At 35.9% G+C, this 14,298-nt stretch overlaps 1 protein-coding gene across 1 annotated transcript in view; it reads left to right on the top strand.

Annotated features, from left to right (window-relative positions):
- Positions 1-14,298, top strand: part of LOC107723120 (zinc finger protein 512B-like) — a 57,286-nt gene that overhangs the window by 28,988 nt on the left and 14,000 nt on the right. The window contains exons 3-11 of the mRNA XM_016531633.1: positions 2,372-2,451; positions 2,684-2,812; positions 5,141-5,349; positions 5,596-5,807; positions 8,032-8,107; positions 8,301-8,307; positions 10,227-10,302; positions 12,985-13,119; positions 13,885-14,012. Coding sequence (XP_016387119.1) covers positions 2,372-2,451; positions 2,684-2,812; positions 5,141-5,349; positions 5,596-5,807; positions 8,032-8,107; positions 8,301-8,307; positions 10,227-10,302; positions 12,985-13,119; positions 13,885-14,012 — 1,052 coding nt within the window. The remainder of the gene's footprint in view (positions 1-2,371; positions 2,452-2,683; positions 2,813-5,140; positions 5,350-5,595; positions 5,808-8,031; positions 8,108-8,300; positions 8,308-10,226; positions 10,303-12,984; positions 13,120-13,884; positions 14,013-14,298) is intronic.

Genomic DNA, 14,298 nt, shown 5'->3' with positions numbered 1-14,298 from the left:
ATGCCCAAACATACACACTGACTAAAATTCAAAAAGTGAAAAAGCATAATATGACCCCTTTAAATCAGCCGCGCCGGGTTCTGATCACCATTCAGGTTGATTCTGCAATAACAACCAAACTGGATGTACAATATCCCTTACTTTCACTGCAGATCTTACGTATAATCAGGGTTGTGTTCCTAAGTTTGAATTGTGTTGGCTAACAAGATACAGAATTCCCATTCACATTTGAATTCAACAAAGTAGAATTAATATTGGAATGAAATTCAAAGCAGTTCATACCATTTCTGTATGAACATGCAGACAACATGTGGGGCATTTCTGGAAACATTAGGCTATATACATTGAAATGTAAAACATTACATATAAACATTAACATTATATATCTGTAACTTGGAAAGTACCATTAATTTCAAAAAAAAAAAAAAAAGGGGGTAGAGTAAAAGTACTTGTCCAAAAAAAAAGACTAATTTAAAGAACTGATGAATAGTAAGAAGAGAGTACTACTGAGCTGCGATTATACACACTGCACACTGCAATTTAAAAATGTAGAAACACTGTACATACTGTAATTCACATGTTTGTCAGAAATATTTTAAATTACTTTAAAATAGTACTATATCCGAGTAAAACTACTTAAGTACCGTGACTATTTGTAATTAGTTACTTCACATCCCGATACACTGTATAAAATATATGGTATAATGTATAGTACATCATGTGGTAAACCACATTGTTTACAGAAAACTTTATGAAATATTATTTTACATTTGTTTTGACAGTTTTAAACTTAGTTTTGAGAAATGTCTCATGAAAAAATGTGTTCTATCCATCAGCAGAAAAATGTATTATTAGTTAAAATTAATGATGGGTTTTGTAAAGTGTGTGTATGACTTTGTTGATTTTTTATTTTTTTTTGGAGTTTTAATTCAGTAAATTTGTCTTTCTGTCTTTCCAAATTAAATTCCAGTGCAACATCTTGTGGGGTGTAACTAATTCAATTAAAACAGCAATATATTTAATTTAAGATGATTATCAAATCTCAGTATATTCCTCACACAAGCCTATCGTATGACTTCAGAACACATGGAATATGGAGTCTTGACTCATATTATGAACTATATACTTTATTGGCGTTTTGATAGTGTTTTTTGGTGTTTGATGAACATAGTCTGTCATTGTATAGAAGCTTAAAAAACGTTTGTTGCTGTGGATATCCGCATATGTGTTTGGAATGACATGAGGTTGAGTACATGAGAGAATGTTCATTTTTCAGTGACATATTGTGTGGCTGTGTCAAAGGCATGCTGATTAATGGTTCATTTACTCTAGTCTGTGAAAGGCCTTTATCACTCTCATTTACACACACACACACACACACACACACTGCAGACAATTTGTCTGAAGCCACTTTGTAAGTGTCCTTATTATGTAGTTGCTTAGCAGCCATAAGCCAGCGGGCCTCAGTGGAGTATTAGTGTGTAATTATCTGCCGTTTGCTCAATGTTTTGACCTTGCCAGTTCGTATAGATTTGCAGCAAACTTCCATGACCTCCGCTAACCAGAAAACCAATGCATGCTATCATCTTCCATTCTCCTGGGACTTGCATGAAATAAGCAATGGCACTAATTTGTACGCAGAATGCATCTGCAATTGACTGACTCTAAATGTTCGTTCAGCCTCACTAAAGTCCCCGTGGGGACGTCTGGAACATATGGAGAGCTGCAGTGATGTGAGGTGTTGAGGGGAGTTTCTTAGCCAATCATTAATCTGAAGTAAGGTTAATGGTTCTTCTTTGATAGAATCAAGGTGTTTTAAGGAGGGCAGGATAAGATTGGAATTCCACAGAAGGCACCATGAAGCCAAAATGGACACTATGTGCTTTCTAATTCACTTTCCTGGGCTAATCCGTCAGTGCATGTTATTCCAAAGAACAACAGGTTTATCATTTTCAAAATGTAAAAACTCTGAATTTACTTTGCTTTCCATTACACCCTATGGGTGGTGATAATGTTAATGTTAATGGTAATGTTTGACAGCCACAAAGTGTCCAAACACTTATTTTTGTGAAATGCTTTGCCTTTGAAATAAGTACCTATATTTCCTTCACATAAATGTCACTTGCTTTTCCCTTTTTGTTATGAACTGCCAAGACATTCATACATTTTAAGTGTCCAAATATTTTTTGGAGCCACTGTGCAGTATATAGGAATTGTATTAGATGACTGTTGTAGTTAATGCAGTAATTCAAAATTCAATGATGGGCAGTGTTAATGTAATTAAGTCAGCTGCAAATAATAATTGCTTCACTGCAATATATCTTTCAAAATAGTTATGTGCAATATGTCATGAAATGTTCATGTTCATCAGGTTCCTCCTATAATGAGAAATCAGAGGGTAAGAAGAAAGGACGCCCTCGCATGGAGGTGCAGGAGCTGCGCATTATTCCCGTGAGTAAAGCAATAAATATCCATTTTGGCCAGTGATGAAGGAACGAGGCTACGCCAGATTGGGATTTTGGGTGATTATTTGTGAAAGGAGTAAAGGGACTTTCCAAAACTATTTCCAACTGTTGTATTTGGAGAAGGAACATCTCACAGAGGGCTGTGTGGAAGTGAATTGATTGCTAATAGTTTCTAATGCCTCTCTTGTGTGCGTGTGTGATGTTTTTTCTCGCCCCAGGCCCATATGATGGTTCAGTGGAAAGAGGAGTTTAAGAGTCGTTCCAGGGTGAAATGTCCATGCTCAGGCTGCTGGTTGGAATTCCCCAGTATTTACGGACTTAAATATCACTATCAGCGATGCCAAGGGGTAAAAACTGAAATCCAGACTACACAGTCATGCGCTGCAAAATCATGAATGCAACCAACACTCGTTTATTAATAGGAATGTATAAAACTACATTCATTTGAAATCAGATAGTGGGTTGCATGAACTCAACTCAAAGTCTTAAGGAGCCCTGTAAATTTAAGTTTGGTTTAGGATCATGTCTGCCAGGCAATTTGAGGTCTAACTGTTATTGTTTTGAAATTTCTTGACATCAGCAAATGTGTTAAAGGGCTAGTTCACCCATAAATTAAAATTCATTAATTACTCACCCTCATGTCGTTTCAATCCTGTAAGACCTTTGTTCATTTTCGGAACACAAATTAAGATATTTTTGATGAAATCCGAGAGCTTTCTGACCCTCCATAGATAGTAACACAACTGATACGTTCAAGGCCCAGAAAGGTAGCAAAGACATCGTTAAAATAGTCCATGTGACATCATGGGCTCAACTGTAATGTTATGAAGCTACGCGAATACTTTTTCTGCGCGAAGAAAACAAAAATAATGATTTTATTCAACAATTTCTTGTCTTCTGTGTCAGTCTTCGATGCGCTTTCACGAGAGTACCACGACTCAGAAAGCTCTCGGAATTCATCGAAAATATCTTAATTTGCTCTGAAGATGAACGAAGGTCTTACGGGTTTGGAACGACATGAGGGAGAGTAATTAATGACAGAATTTTCACTTTTGGGTGAACTAACCCTTTAAGCGGTATTTTGGTGACTATTAAATAGAATGAATTTAGAGACACAACTTTGGTGCTAAGCACAACACGCTAAAATCTAAAATATTTTTAATAATAATATGTATATTAATACATATTTTGTTTATAACAAATAAATAATAACTACCATTCAATAGTTTGCAATCAGTTCGATTCCAGTCTTCAGTGTCACATGATCCTTCAGAAATCATTCTGATATACTGATTTGCTGCTCAAGAAACATTTATGATCAATTTTGAAAACAGTTGTGCTGCCTCATATTTTTGTGTAAACATTTTTTAAGATCTTTGATGACTAGAAAGTACAAAAAAAAACAGTATTTATTCAAAATATAAATCTTTTGTAACATTACAAATGTCCTTTCCATCACTTTTGATCCATAACATAATCCATAATATAATATATCAATTTTATATAATATAATATAATTCATATAATTAATAATATAATATAATATGAAGTCAAACTACTTGACCTCACTAGTTGATGACTAGCCAACCAGTCAGTCATCTTGACCTATACCTATTTTAGTAATACTATGCTTAAAGGAACAATATGTAAGATTTTTGTAATAAAATATCCCAAAACCACTTGCACAGTGCGATATATTTCATGCAGTTGTGTATTTACATTATTCCAAAATTTCCTAAGCATTTGTAAATCCAGAGAAATTACAATTTAAAAAAATGGCTCGTCCCTGTTCCTCCCTGGTCATTGTTGCCTATCAATGACGTAATATCCGCGCTATCCTCGGTTTTCGCTTGTAGAAACTACAAGCGTGGACAAAAATGCCGCAACACAGTTCAAGTAAATCCATTACGGCTGAAATGAAAAGTGTTGACTGCAGCATCAAATGTAGATCTGCTCAATGTCGCATCATGAGTCTTTTTCCGCGTTTTTACAGTGTTGCGCATTATAACCAATCACACACGAGTCTGTTGAGCTTATGAATGCAATGGCCAATCAGAGCCGTTCAGATGAGTCATCGCTGAAACGCCGGAGTTTTGTTATTGAGTGTGCGCGCTTCGCTGACTGAATTCTGCTCTCTCGCGAATTCTCTCATCATAAACTACAAAGTGCAGATGTATGTATGATGTAAGTAAGCGATTCATTCATCAAACAGTATATAGACAGCTTTACTGATTATAAGGGGAGTTTTTTGAGAGTGCTCAAACTCACGTCATTATGTTCTTTGACAATGTAAATGTTCTTTGCTCTCTTTCGCTGTATAATTTATTCACTGTTTAAATAACTGTGTAAGGTACAGGTAATAAAACCATTAATTCATTACCTCACCCGTGAAAATTATTCGTGAATTAAATACATCTCTGAATGGTGAAAACGACATCTCTCATCGTTCCACTCTCCTTCATAGTGTCATCAAGCTTCGCCTTTGTTATTGTTTTGAACATGCGTCCCTCTAGCGGTGAAAACTTACATATTGTGCCTTTAAGTAAAGTTGCCATCAGCTGTAACAACTAGTCAAATGAAACTTTGTAAAGACCCACTATCTTTTTTTTTTGCTTAGATCTGAGACCTGTGGAACTTGACCTGTCTTTGTGTGTGTCTGTTTGTGTGGCGTTCAGGCGACCATAGCAGAGAAGCTGAGTCACAGATGCCCGTACTGTGAGGCTGTGTTTGCCACCAAGGTGCGTCTTCAGAAGCACAAGCTGTGGAACCACCCAGAAAGGGTCACCATGGAGACCAAGTCCGGGGTCACCTTGGACGCCAAATCCGATCACAAGTCCGAACCCAAACAACAGAAAAGCCCCGTGAAGCGAAATGCCAAAAAAAGGTGTGAAAGCTCAGTATGCTTTTCCTGACCGTATTCCCACTTATTGGAATATTTTTTAGCGTGATGCATTTTTGGAGCCGTTTTGAATTTCTGACTTTAGTCACACGCAACAAAAATCGCTTCAGGACATGACTTGTTTGCCACACCGCCATCATTAGATTCCAGATGAAGTCCTCTTGTGTTACTATAGTACTGGTCCTCTGTGGATTGACTTTAATAGACTGTGTTCCCTGCGCTCCCTCTCAGGCCCGTGGAGAACAGCCCTCCATCACCCGTATTTATCAAGGTGAAGAAGACCCAGGAGGTGTCTCGGCCCTCACAGAATGGGGAGTGCGCCCCCCAAAGGCCGGACAGGAAACAGCAGCAGGAGACATCCGTAGACACTGGGGGCAGTGAGAGCGAGGGGGGCAGTCTACCCCCACCCTTCCCTGAGGAGGACCCTGAGAGAATGAAGCACAGTAAGAATGCTACACACTGAGATTAATGCTGCGCACATCAGCTTTTGAAACACCTGTCCATGGTAATACCGTGATATTGTTTGACGTGCCATATGCCAGGGCCGTCCTTAGCTGATCACATTCCGGGGGGGGGCCTCAAGCGTGGGCTTGCACGCTTGAGGCCCCCTAAGGACCCCCCTAAGGACGGCCCTGCCATATGCAATACTATAATGCTAATCATTCATGATACCACTACAGTACAATTTTGGCCTGCTGCAACTATTATTGCAGATCTTTGCAAAGTTCAAATAGTTTTTTGTTCATCAAAATGTATCTTTTTAATTTCTTTACAAAGAAGTTCTATATACGGTACTATGTATGTGTAAAAATGTATAATAAATAGTTTTTTAAATAATTTTAAAATCAATTTAAAATAATACATGTACAATTAATACAAGTACAATTATACATGCAAATATAAGATTATAAATTTACATACATTTTCAAATTGAAATTAAATTTAACATTTATTATTCATAATTTTTTTTCAATTGTATAATTTTTTTGTTGTTGTTTTCAGTGAAAATGTGGGCAAAGTTCTTTCCAAAAAATGAAAAAGAGAAACACTTTATTACTGTGTATGTGAAGATTAAAAATTAAACAATTTTAAATTAAATATTAAATAATACATGTAAAAAAGGATATATTTAACATTATACATGTAAATATAAAATTATGAATTTAAATTCAGTATAACAGTTTACATTCTTTAAGTTCTTTACAAAAAAGTTCTATGCTGTGTATGTGTAAAAGTGCATAATAATGTTTAAATAATTTTAAAATAAAAGTTAACGCATGTAAAATTAATACATGTACAATTATAAATGTAAATATAAGATGATAAATTTAAATTAAATGTTGAAATTTGAATTCAATTTAATATTTTTTATTTATATTTTTAATTTATAAATTTACAAAAAAGTAAATAAACTACAAAAATGTACAAAATATTTACAAAAATGTAATTAATTTAAAATTAAATTTTAAATACCACATGTAAAAAAGAATACATTGAACGTTATACATATAAATATAAAATTATGAATTTAAATTCAGTGTAACCGTTTTTATTTTATAATTCTTTGTATTGTTGCCACTTGCCATTGAAAAGTTCTTTACAAAAAAATATGCTATGTATGTGCAAAAATACATAATAAATAATGTTTTTAAATAGTTTTAAAAATAAATAAGTAATAAATGTAAAAAATAATACATTTAAAATTATATATGCAAATATGAAATTACAGTTTTTTTGCGGATAAAATATGGACATTGGTGGAAAAATGTAGGGAATCTGAACTACTGGTCAGATTTCAAATAGTCAATTGCCATTCATTTGATTGAATTGGGTGTTAGAAGTCATTCACCCCGGTGCATCCAAATAATTTTTCACATTTGCACAAAGTAATTTGTATTTTTCTCATAAACGCGGTTTCACTCTGAGCAGTATAACTTGCCTTTGGGTGATTCTGCAAACAGAAGTCATGTTAATAATGCATAACCAGAGGTCCATCATCTAGAAAAGTAGCTCCACCTCAAAAGGAAAGTCCCAGTTCTCTTTACTTTCGGTACTAAAATGTCCAAAGTTCTTAAAATTGCTATAACATTTCTCATTAACACGACCAAGAACGCCCCTCATTGAGTTTTGTAGGAAATGGTGGCCTGGCCCTTTAAGCAGCAGTGTGTAAGTTCTCAGTGTTGGCTCCGTCTGAGGGTTGCTGGTCATTAAGTCTCTCTGGTAGCTGGTGGCGGCTGCTGTCTCTGTCTCTGCTGTTAGAGAGAGAGAGAGAGTGTGTGTGCATCTGTGTGTGTGTTAGAGAGAGGGAGAGTGTGTGTGTGTGTGTGTGTGTGTGTGTGTGTGTGTGTGTGTGTGTCGATGTCTGAAATGTCAGCTGTGTTTGTGTGACACAAGTTGACAATCAACCACGTACACACATACAGAAAACATATCTGCTCTCTGCTCCCATGACTGGTTCATGAAGCTGTGTCAGTTTCTCCAGCATGTGAAACAGCAGGTGCTTTGGTGCACTGAAGTTTGAGCATCATTATGAGACTGTAACTTACAGCAGAAGCTCACGAGTGTTGTTTAGCGCTGCATGTTGTCATGAATGTATGAACCATGAATGCAGCTCTTTGCTGTGTTATTGAGATGTTTGACCTCTTGTTGTTGTTCTTCTCATTTGAGCCAGGGAGGAAGCAGAAAACTCCAAAGAAGTTCACCGGGGAGCAGCCGTCTATTTCAGGAACATTCGGTTTGAAAGGTACCACAAACACACACTCATACACGTTTTATATAACGGCGAAGACCTCCCATGACTTCTCTTGTTCTTAAAGTCTGAATTCTGCAGTCTTAAAGCTACTAAAACTAACTTTAACCCTTTATGTTTTACATTTTATATGTGAAAAGGATTATTTTGTCCCTTTATGAAGCTGTTTTCATTTTTGTCCCTGCAGTGAGTTAGTAAACTCACTCTTCCTATCCTCACATCTGTTCTTCTAGCCAGTAAATTACATTTTTTATTAAGGGCCAATATTTGCCCTCTGGATTTGATTTTGATTTTGGATTTATTAGGGCACATTTTTGTATCCATAAAACTAAACACAGTGTGCTGTCCATATGTATAAAACTGAATCAGTCAGTGAAGTAGTATGGCAGTTAAAACCAAACAAATCAATTAACATCAAATAGAGGGAAATCTGTAAATATTTAATTTATATTATACATTTTAATATTTAACAGTATTGGTAAATGACTAAATAGTAAACATACTGCTGGGACACACAGAGCGCAGAAATGCAAACCACTGAGCCTTGAGGTGGAGCTGCACCGCAAAGCCCAGTGAGTCCAGAGGTGGAGCTGCACCGCAAAGCCCAGTGAGTCCAGAGGTGGAGCTGCACCGCAAAGCCCAGTGAGTCCAGAGGTGGAGCTGCATCTTGGGGCCCACTGAGCCACTAGGGGCTAGTTGGTCATATATTTTTTTAATTCACTTACATAAAAGCGTAGATTAGTCTAAGATGACTTCAAAAATAAGGCTCATCATTAACCTTTGGCTAACTGCTAGTTGGTGAAACTCGTTCTTAAGATACTGTCTTAACATAGAGGCTAAGTTTATGCAACTGGCCGCAGAAGTGCAGCTGCGCCAAAAGGCCCAATGGGACTGTACAGTCATGATAAATGTTTAAATTAGACCTTGCTTCATATTCATATTCTATTCTAAATATTCAGAATTTCTCAATATTTAATGGTTTTGATATTGAACCAGTCCATTTTCCTCGCTCAAAAATGAAGAAGTTCTCCATGGACTTCAGTGTTATTGTTGTTTCAGGTTCTAATCCTATATTTTATCTGATATTTAACTCTTGTAGATCTAGAATAAAGTACAAGTAACTCTTTACAATAAGGTTCTGTTAGTGAACATTAGTTAATGCATAATTAAGAATGAGCTATACATTTGTTACAATGTTTATTAATTGTAATAAAAATATAACTGTTCATTATTATGTTCGCTTAAGTCCATTAACTAATAATAAAAGATACAACTTGCTTTTAATAATGTAATAGTAAACATTAAAATTAACATTAATGAAGATTAATAAACATCTTAGAAGTATTTTACATTATTAGTTCATGTTAACTTTAGTTGTAGTTAAGTAATGATAACAAATGGAACCTTCATCATTTTGAATGACAGCAGAATTTATTACAGAGGCTTTTTTGCTCATATTTCAATTTTTGCTTCATTTTTTGTCACTTTTAGTGTACATTTTTGTTACATTAGTTAATACATTAATTTCTTATTCTGTATGCAGCCAAACTCTTTCATTAAAGGTGGGGTATGTATTTTTCAAAAACGCTTTAGAAAACTGAGTCAGGGCGAGTACCAAAACAAACTTGTAGCCAATCAGCAGTAAGGGGCGTGTCTACTCATGATGCGGAGGAGAGAGCGCTCAGTGCACAGGACGGACATTAGCCGAGCCGAGCGACGACAGAAAGATAGAGATGGCAGATAAAAAACAAAAGAGGAAAACGTCTGTGGAACAAAAGAAGGCTTAGTGTGTGTGTGTGTGTCGATGTCTGAAATGTCAGCTGTGTTTGTGTGACACAAGTTGACAATCAACCACGTACACACATACAGAAAACATATCTGCTCTCTGCTCCCATGACTGGTTCATGAAGCTGTGTCAGTTTCTCCAGCATGTGAAACAGCAGGTGCTTTGGTGCACTGAAGTTTGAGCATCATTATGAGACTGTAACTTACAGCAGAAGCTCACGAGTGTTGTTTAGCGCTGCATGTTGTCATGAATGTATGAACCATGAATGCAGCTCTTTGCTGTGTTATTGAGATGTTTGACCTCTTGTTGTTGTTCTTCTCATTTGAGCCAGGGAGGAAGCAGAAAACTCCAAAGAAGTTCACCGGGGAGCAGCCGTCTATTTCAGGAACATTCGGTTTGAAAGGTACCACAAACACACACTCATACACGTTTTATATAACGGCGAAGACCTCCCATGACTTCTCTTGTTCTTAAAGTCTGAATTCTGCAGTCTTAAAGCTACTAAAACTAACTTTAACCCTTTATGTTTTACATTTTATATGTGAAAAGGATTATTTTGTCCCTTTATGAAGCTGTTTTCATTTTTGTCCCTGCAGTGAGTTAGTAAACTCACTCTTCCTATCCTCACATCTGTTCTTCTAGCCAGTAAATTACATTTTTTATTAAGGGCCAATATTTGCCCTCTGGATTTGATTTTGATTTTGGATTTATTAGGGCACATTTTTGTATCCATAAAACTAAACACAGTGTGCTGTCCATATGTATAAAACTGAATCAGTCAGTGAAGTAGTATGGCAGTTAAAACCAAACAAATCAATTAACATCAAATAGAGGGAAATCTGTAAATATTTAATTTATATTATACATTTTAATATTTAACAGTATTGGTAAATGACTAAATAGTAAACATACTGCTGGGACACACAGAGCGCAGAAATGCAAACCACTGAGCCTTGAGATGGAGCTGCACCGCAAAGCCCAGTGAGTCCAGAGGTGGAGCTGCACCGCAAAGCCCAGTGAGTCCAGAGGTGGAGCTGCATCTTGGGGCCCACTGAGCCACTAGGGGCTAGTTGGTCATATATTTTTTTAATTCACTTACATAAAAGCGTAGATTAGTCTAAGATGACTTCAAAAATAAGGCTCATCATTAACCTTTGGCTAACTGCTAGTTGGTGAAACTCGTTCTTAAGATACTGTCTTAACATAGAGGCTAAGTTTATGCAACTGGCCGCAGAAGTGCAGCTGCGCCAAAAGGCCCAATGGGACTGTACAGTCATGATAAATGTTTAAATTAGACCTTGCTTCATATTCATATTCTATTCTAAATATTCAGAATTTCTCAATATTTAATGGTTTTGATATTGAACCAGTCCATTTTCCTCGCTCAAAAATGAAGAAGTTCTCCATGGACTTCAGTGTTATTGTTGTTTCAGGTTCTAATCCTATATTTTATCTGATATTTAACTCTTGTAGATCTAGAATAAAGTACAAGTAACTCTTTACAATAAGGTTCTGTTAGTGAACATTAGTTAATGCATAATTAAGAATGAGCTATACATTTGTTACAATGTTTATTAATTGTAATAAAAATATAACTGTTCATTATTATGTTCGCTTAAGTCCATTAACTAATAATAAAAGATACAACTTGCTTTTAATAATGTAATAGTAAACATTAAAATTAACATTAATGAAGATTAATAAACATCTTAGAAGTATTTTACATTATTAGTTCATGTTAACTTTAGTTGTAGTTAAGTAATGATAACAAATGGAACCTTCATCATTTTGAATGACAGCAGAATTTATTACAGAGGCTTTTTTGCTCATATTTCAATTTTTGCTTCATTTTTTGTCACTTTTAGTGTACATTTTTGTTACATTAGTTAATACATTAATTTCTTATTCTGTATGCAGCCAAACTCTTTCATTAAAGGTGGGGTATGTATTTTTCAAAAACGCTTTAGAAAACTGAGTCAGGGCGAGTACCAAAACAAACTTGTAGCCAATCAGCAGTAAGGGGCGTGTCTACTCATGATGCGGAGGAGAGAGCGCTCAGTGCACAGGACGGACATTAGCCGAGCCGAGCGACGACAGAAAGATAGAGATGGCAGATAAAAAACAAAAGAGGAAAACGTCTGTGGAACAAAAGAAGGCTTACGATAAGGCAAGAAGTAGGACCCGTGTAAATATCGGATCAGCTTTCCAGCGCTGGAAAGAACTCAAGGAGCGGAAGGCCTGCGATCAGACGCCGAGGTTGCTTTGTTTCTTCTAAATAGGTGAGTAACACCGTGTCTACACCGCCGCGCCGCAACAGCTAAAGTCTGTCTACACTGAATGCGATAAAGCGACCGTTGAAAATCATTTGAAATTTGTGTCAATGCGTCATAAATAGAACGCAGCAGCTGTTTTCTGTCGGGGATTTGTCGTGTTGCTGGGGTAGGGGCGTGTTTGTTTTGGTGATTTGAAATATCAACATTGGCTACCAGAAATAACTAACCCCACCTTTAAAGGGAACTAAAGTACAGGAAGTCTCTCTTTAGTGATCTACTAGATTGCCATGACCCTTTTTTTTTACTAACTGCCTCACAGTGGTGTTTCTAGGAACATGAGGAATATTCTAAAAGCAACTCATGTAAACACCATAATCATAATATTGGCTTATTTAGAATAAGGTAAATAATTAGATTACTGATGTCCATGTAAACGTAGTCAAAGTTATATCAGAAGTGACTTTCAGAGTTTAGTCTTAGCCTCCATTCAATAAATACACCTTGAGATTTCAGTGGTATGTTTGCCCCTGTATGTTTATAATTAGCAACCATATACTCTTTGATAGTAATTACCCCTGTTGGTGCTAATATGGGGTCTATAGGTCTATTCTAGAAGTGTTTCATTTCCTGTTGAAGTTACAATGGTGCATGTTTAAGAAGCACTGCACCACAAGACTCTTTGACCGCCAAGAGAGTTTGAGAGTCTAATTTCTTCATTTCTCTTTTGTTTGTTCTTTTTTAGTCATACTTTTATTTCTGTGACTTGTGAGGTCTCTGCTTTTCCTGAATGTCATTTGTTATGTGTTGTACAGGAATGAATAAGGTGGAGGAGAAGTTGAAAGCAGGTCGGATGAAGAGGGCGGAAGGGGCTTTGTTCACTGAGGAGTCCCAGAGGAAGCAGTCGGTTCAAGCTCCCACCAGAAAAGAAGCTGCTGTTATTAGTTCAGGTCTCTCTCTCTCTGCTCTCTCTCTGCATGTTTGCATGATAAAATCATCCAGTACATTTGTACTGCCAAAGCAGTGTGAAATAACTCAAATAAAGCAAAATAGTACTAATAATAGCACAAATCAAATAAATAGTTCTATTATGAAATAAAAAATAAAAAAAAATTAATACAGATTAAATAAAATAATTTAAATTAATAAAAATGAAATAATAGTCATTTACTTATTTATTTAAAGTAATTAGTGTCAGCATACTTTTATTCAGAAAATTGATCAAAAGTGACAGTAAAAGTAGTTATAATGTTACAAAAGATGCTGTTCTTTTTAACTTTCTATTCATGAAAGAATCCTGAAAGAAATGTATCATGGTTTCCACAAAATTAATAAGCAAAAACTGTTTTCAGCATTTATAATAATAGGATCATGTGACACTGAAGAGTGGAGTAATGATGCTGAAAAATCAGATTTGCATCACAGGAATAAATTGCATTTTAAAATATATTAAAAGTGAAAACAGCTCTTTTAAATTGTAATAATATTTCAAAAATATTTATTGTATTTTTATTTTATTTTTTTATTGTATTTTTTTATTTTGATTTTTTTATTGTATTTTTTTATTTAGATTTTTTATTGTATTTTTTATCAAATGAATGCAGTCTTAGTAAGCAAAAGAGACTTCTTTCAAAAAAATATCAAAATCTTACTGACCCCAAACTTTCAAATGGTAATGTAATCTTGATTAACCATGTTTTATCTGTTTGTCTCAGTTTCCCCTGCTGAAGCCCAGTGGCAGAACACCATCTCTGAGAGAGGGGAAGTGGTCTGTCCCACCTGCTCTGTCGTCACTCGCAAGACCGTCCACGGACTTAAGAAGCACATGGAGATCTGTCAGAAGGTCAGAAGTCACTCTAAAACTAGTCTCGCGTAGCCAAACCTTCAGACTGACGGCTGAAGGTCTGGAATCCATGGTAGAGGTCTGCTTCCCTAACGGGTCCCGAAATACTTTCGGGTTTCGGGTCGGGTTGGGGTTAATGTTTAATGAATAGCTTCGGGTTCGGGTCGGGCTCGGGTTTATAGCTAAACTAAAACTATATGCAGGCTACGCTGCTTTCATAGATGCACGCACACACATTATTGCACACGACAACACAGCACGGTAACTTTTATTAGTAAAATAGCTT

Source organism: Sinocyclocheilus rhinocerous, unplaced genomic scaffold (genome assembly GCF_001515625.1).
Source record: "Sinocyclocheilus rhinocerous isolate Xijiao unplaced genomic scaffold, SAMN03320098_v1.1 scaffold2831, whole genome shotgun sequence".
NCBI classification, from domain to species: domain Eukaryota; kingdom Metazoa; phylum Chordata; class Actinopteri; order Cypriniformes; family Cyprinidae; genus Sinocyclocheilus; species Sinocyclocheilus rhinocerous.
Note: the sequence above shows the minus strand (reverse complement) of the source record. Positions and strands in the feature narration are given on the sequence as shown.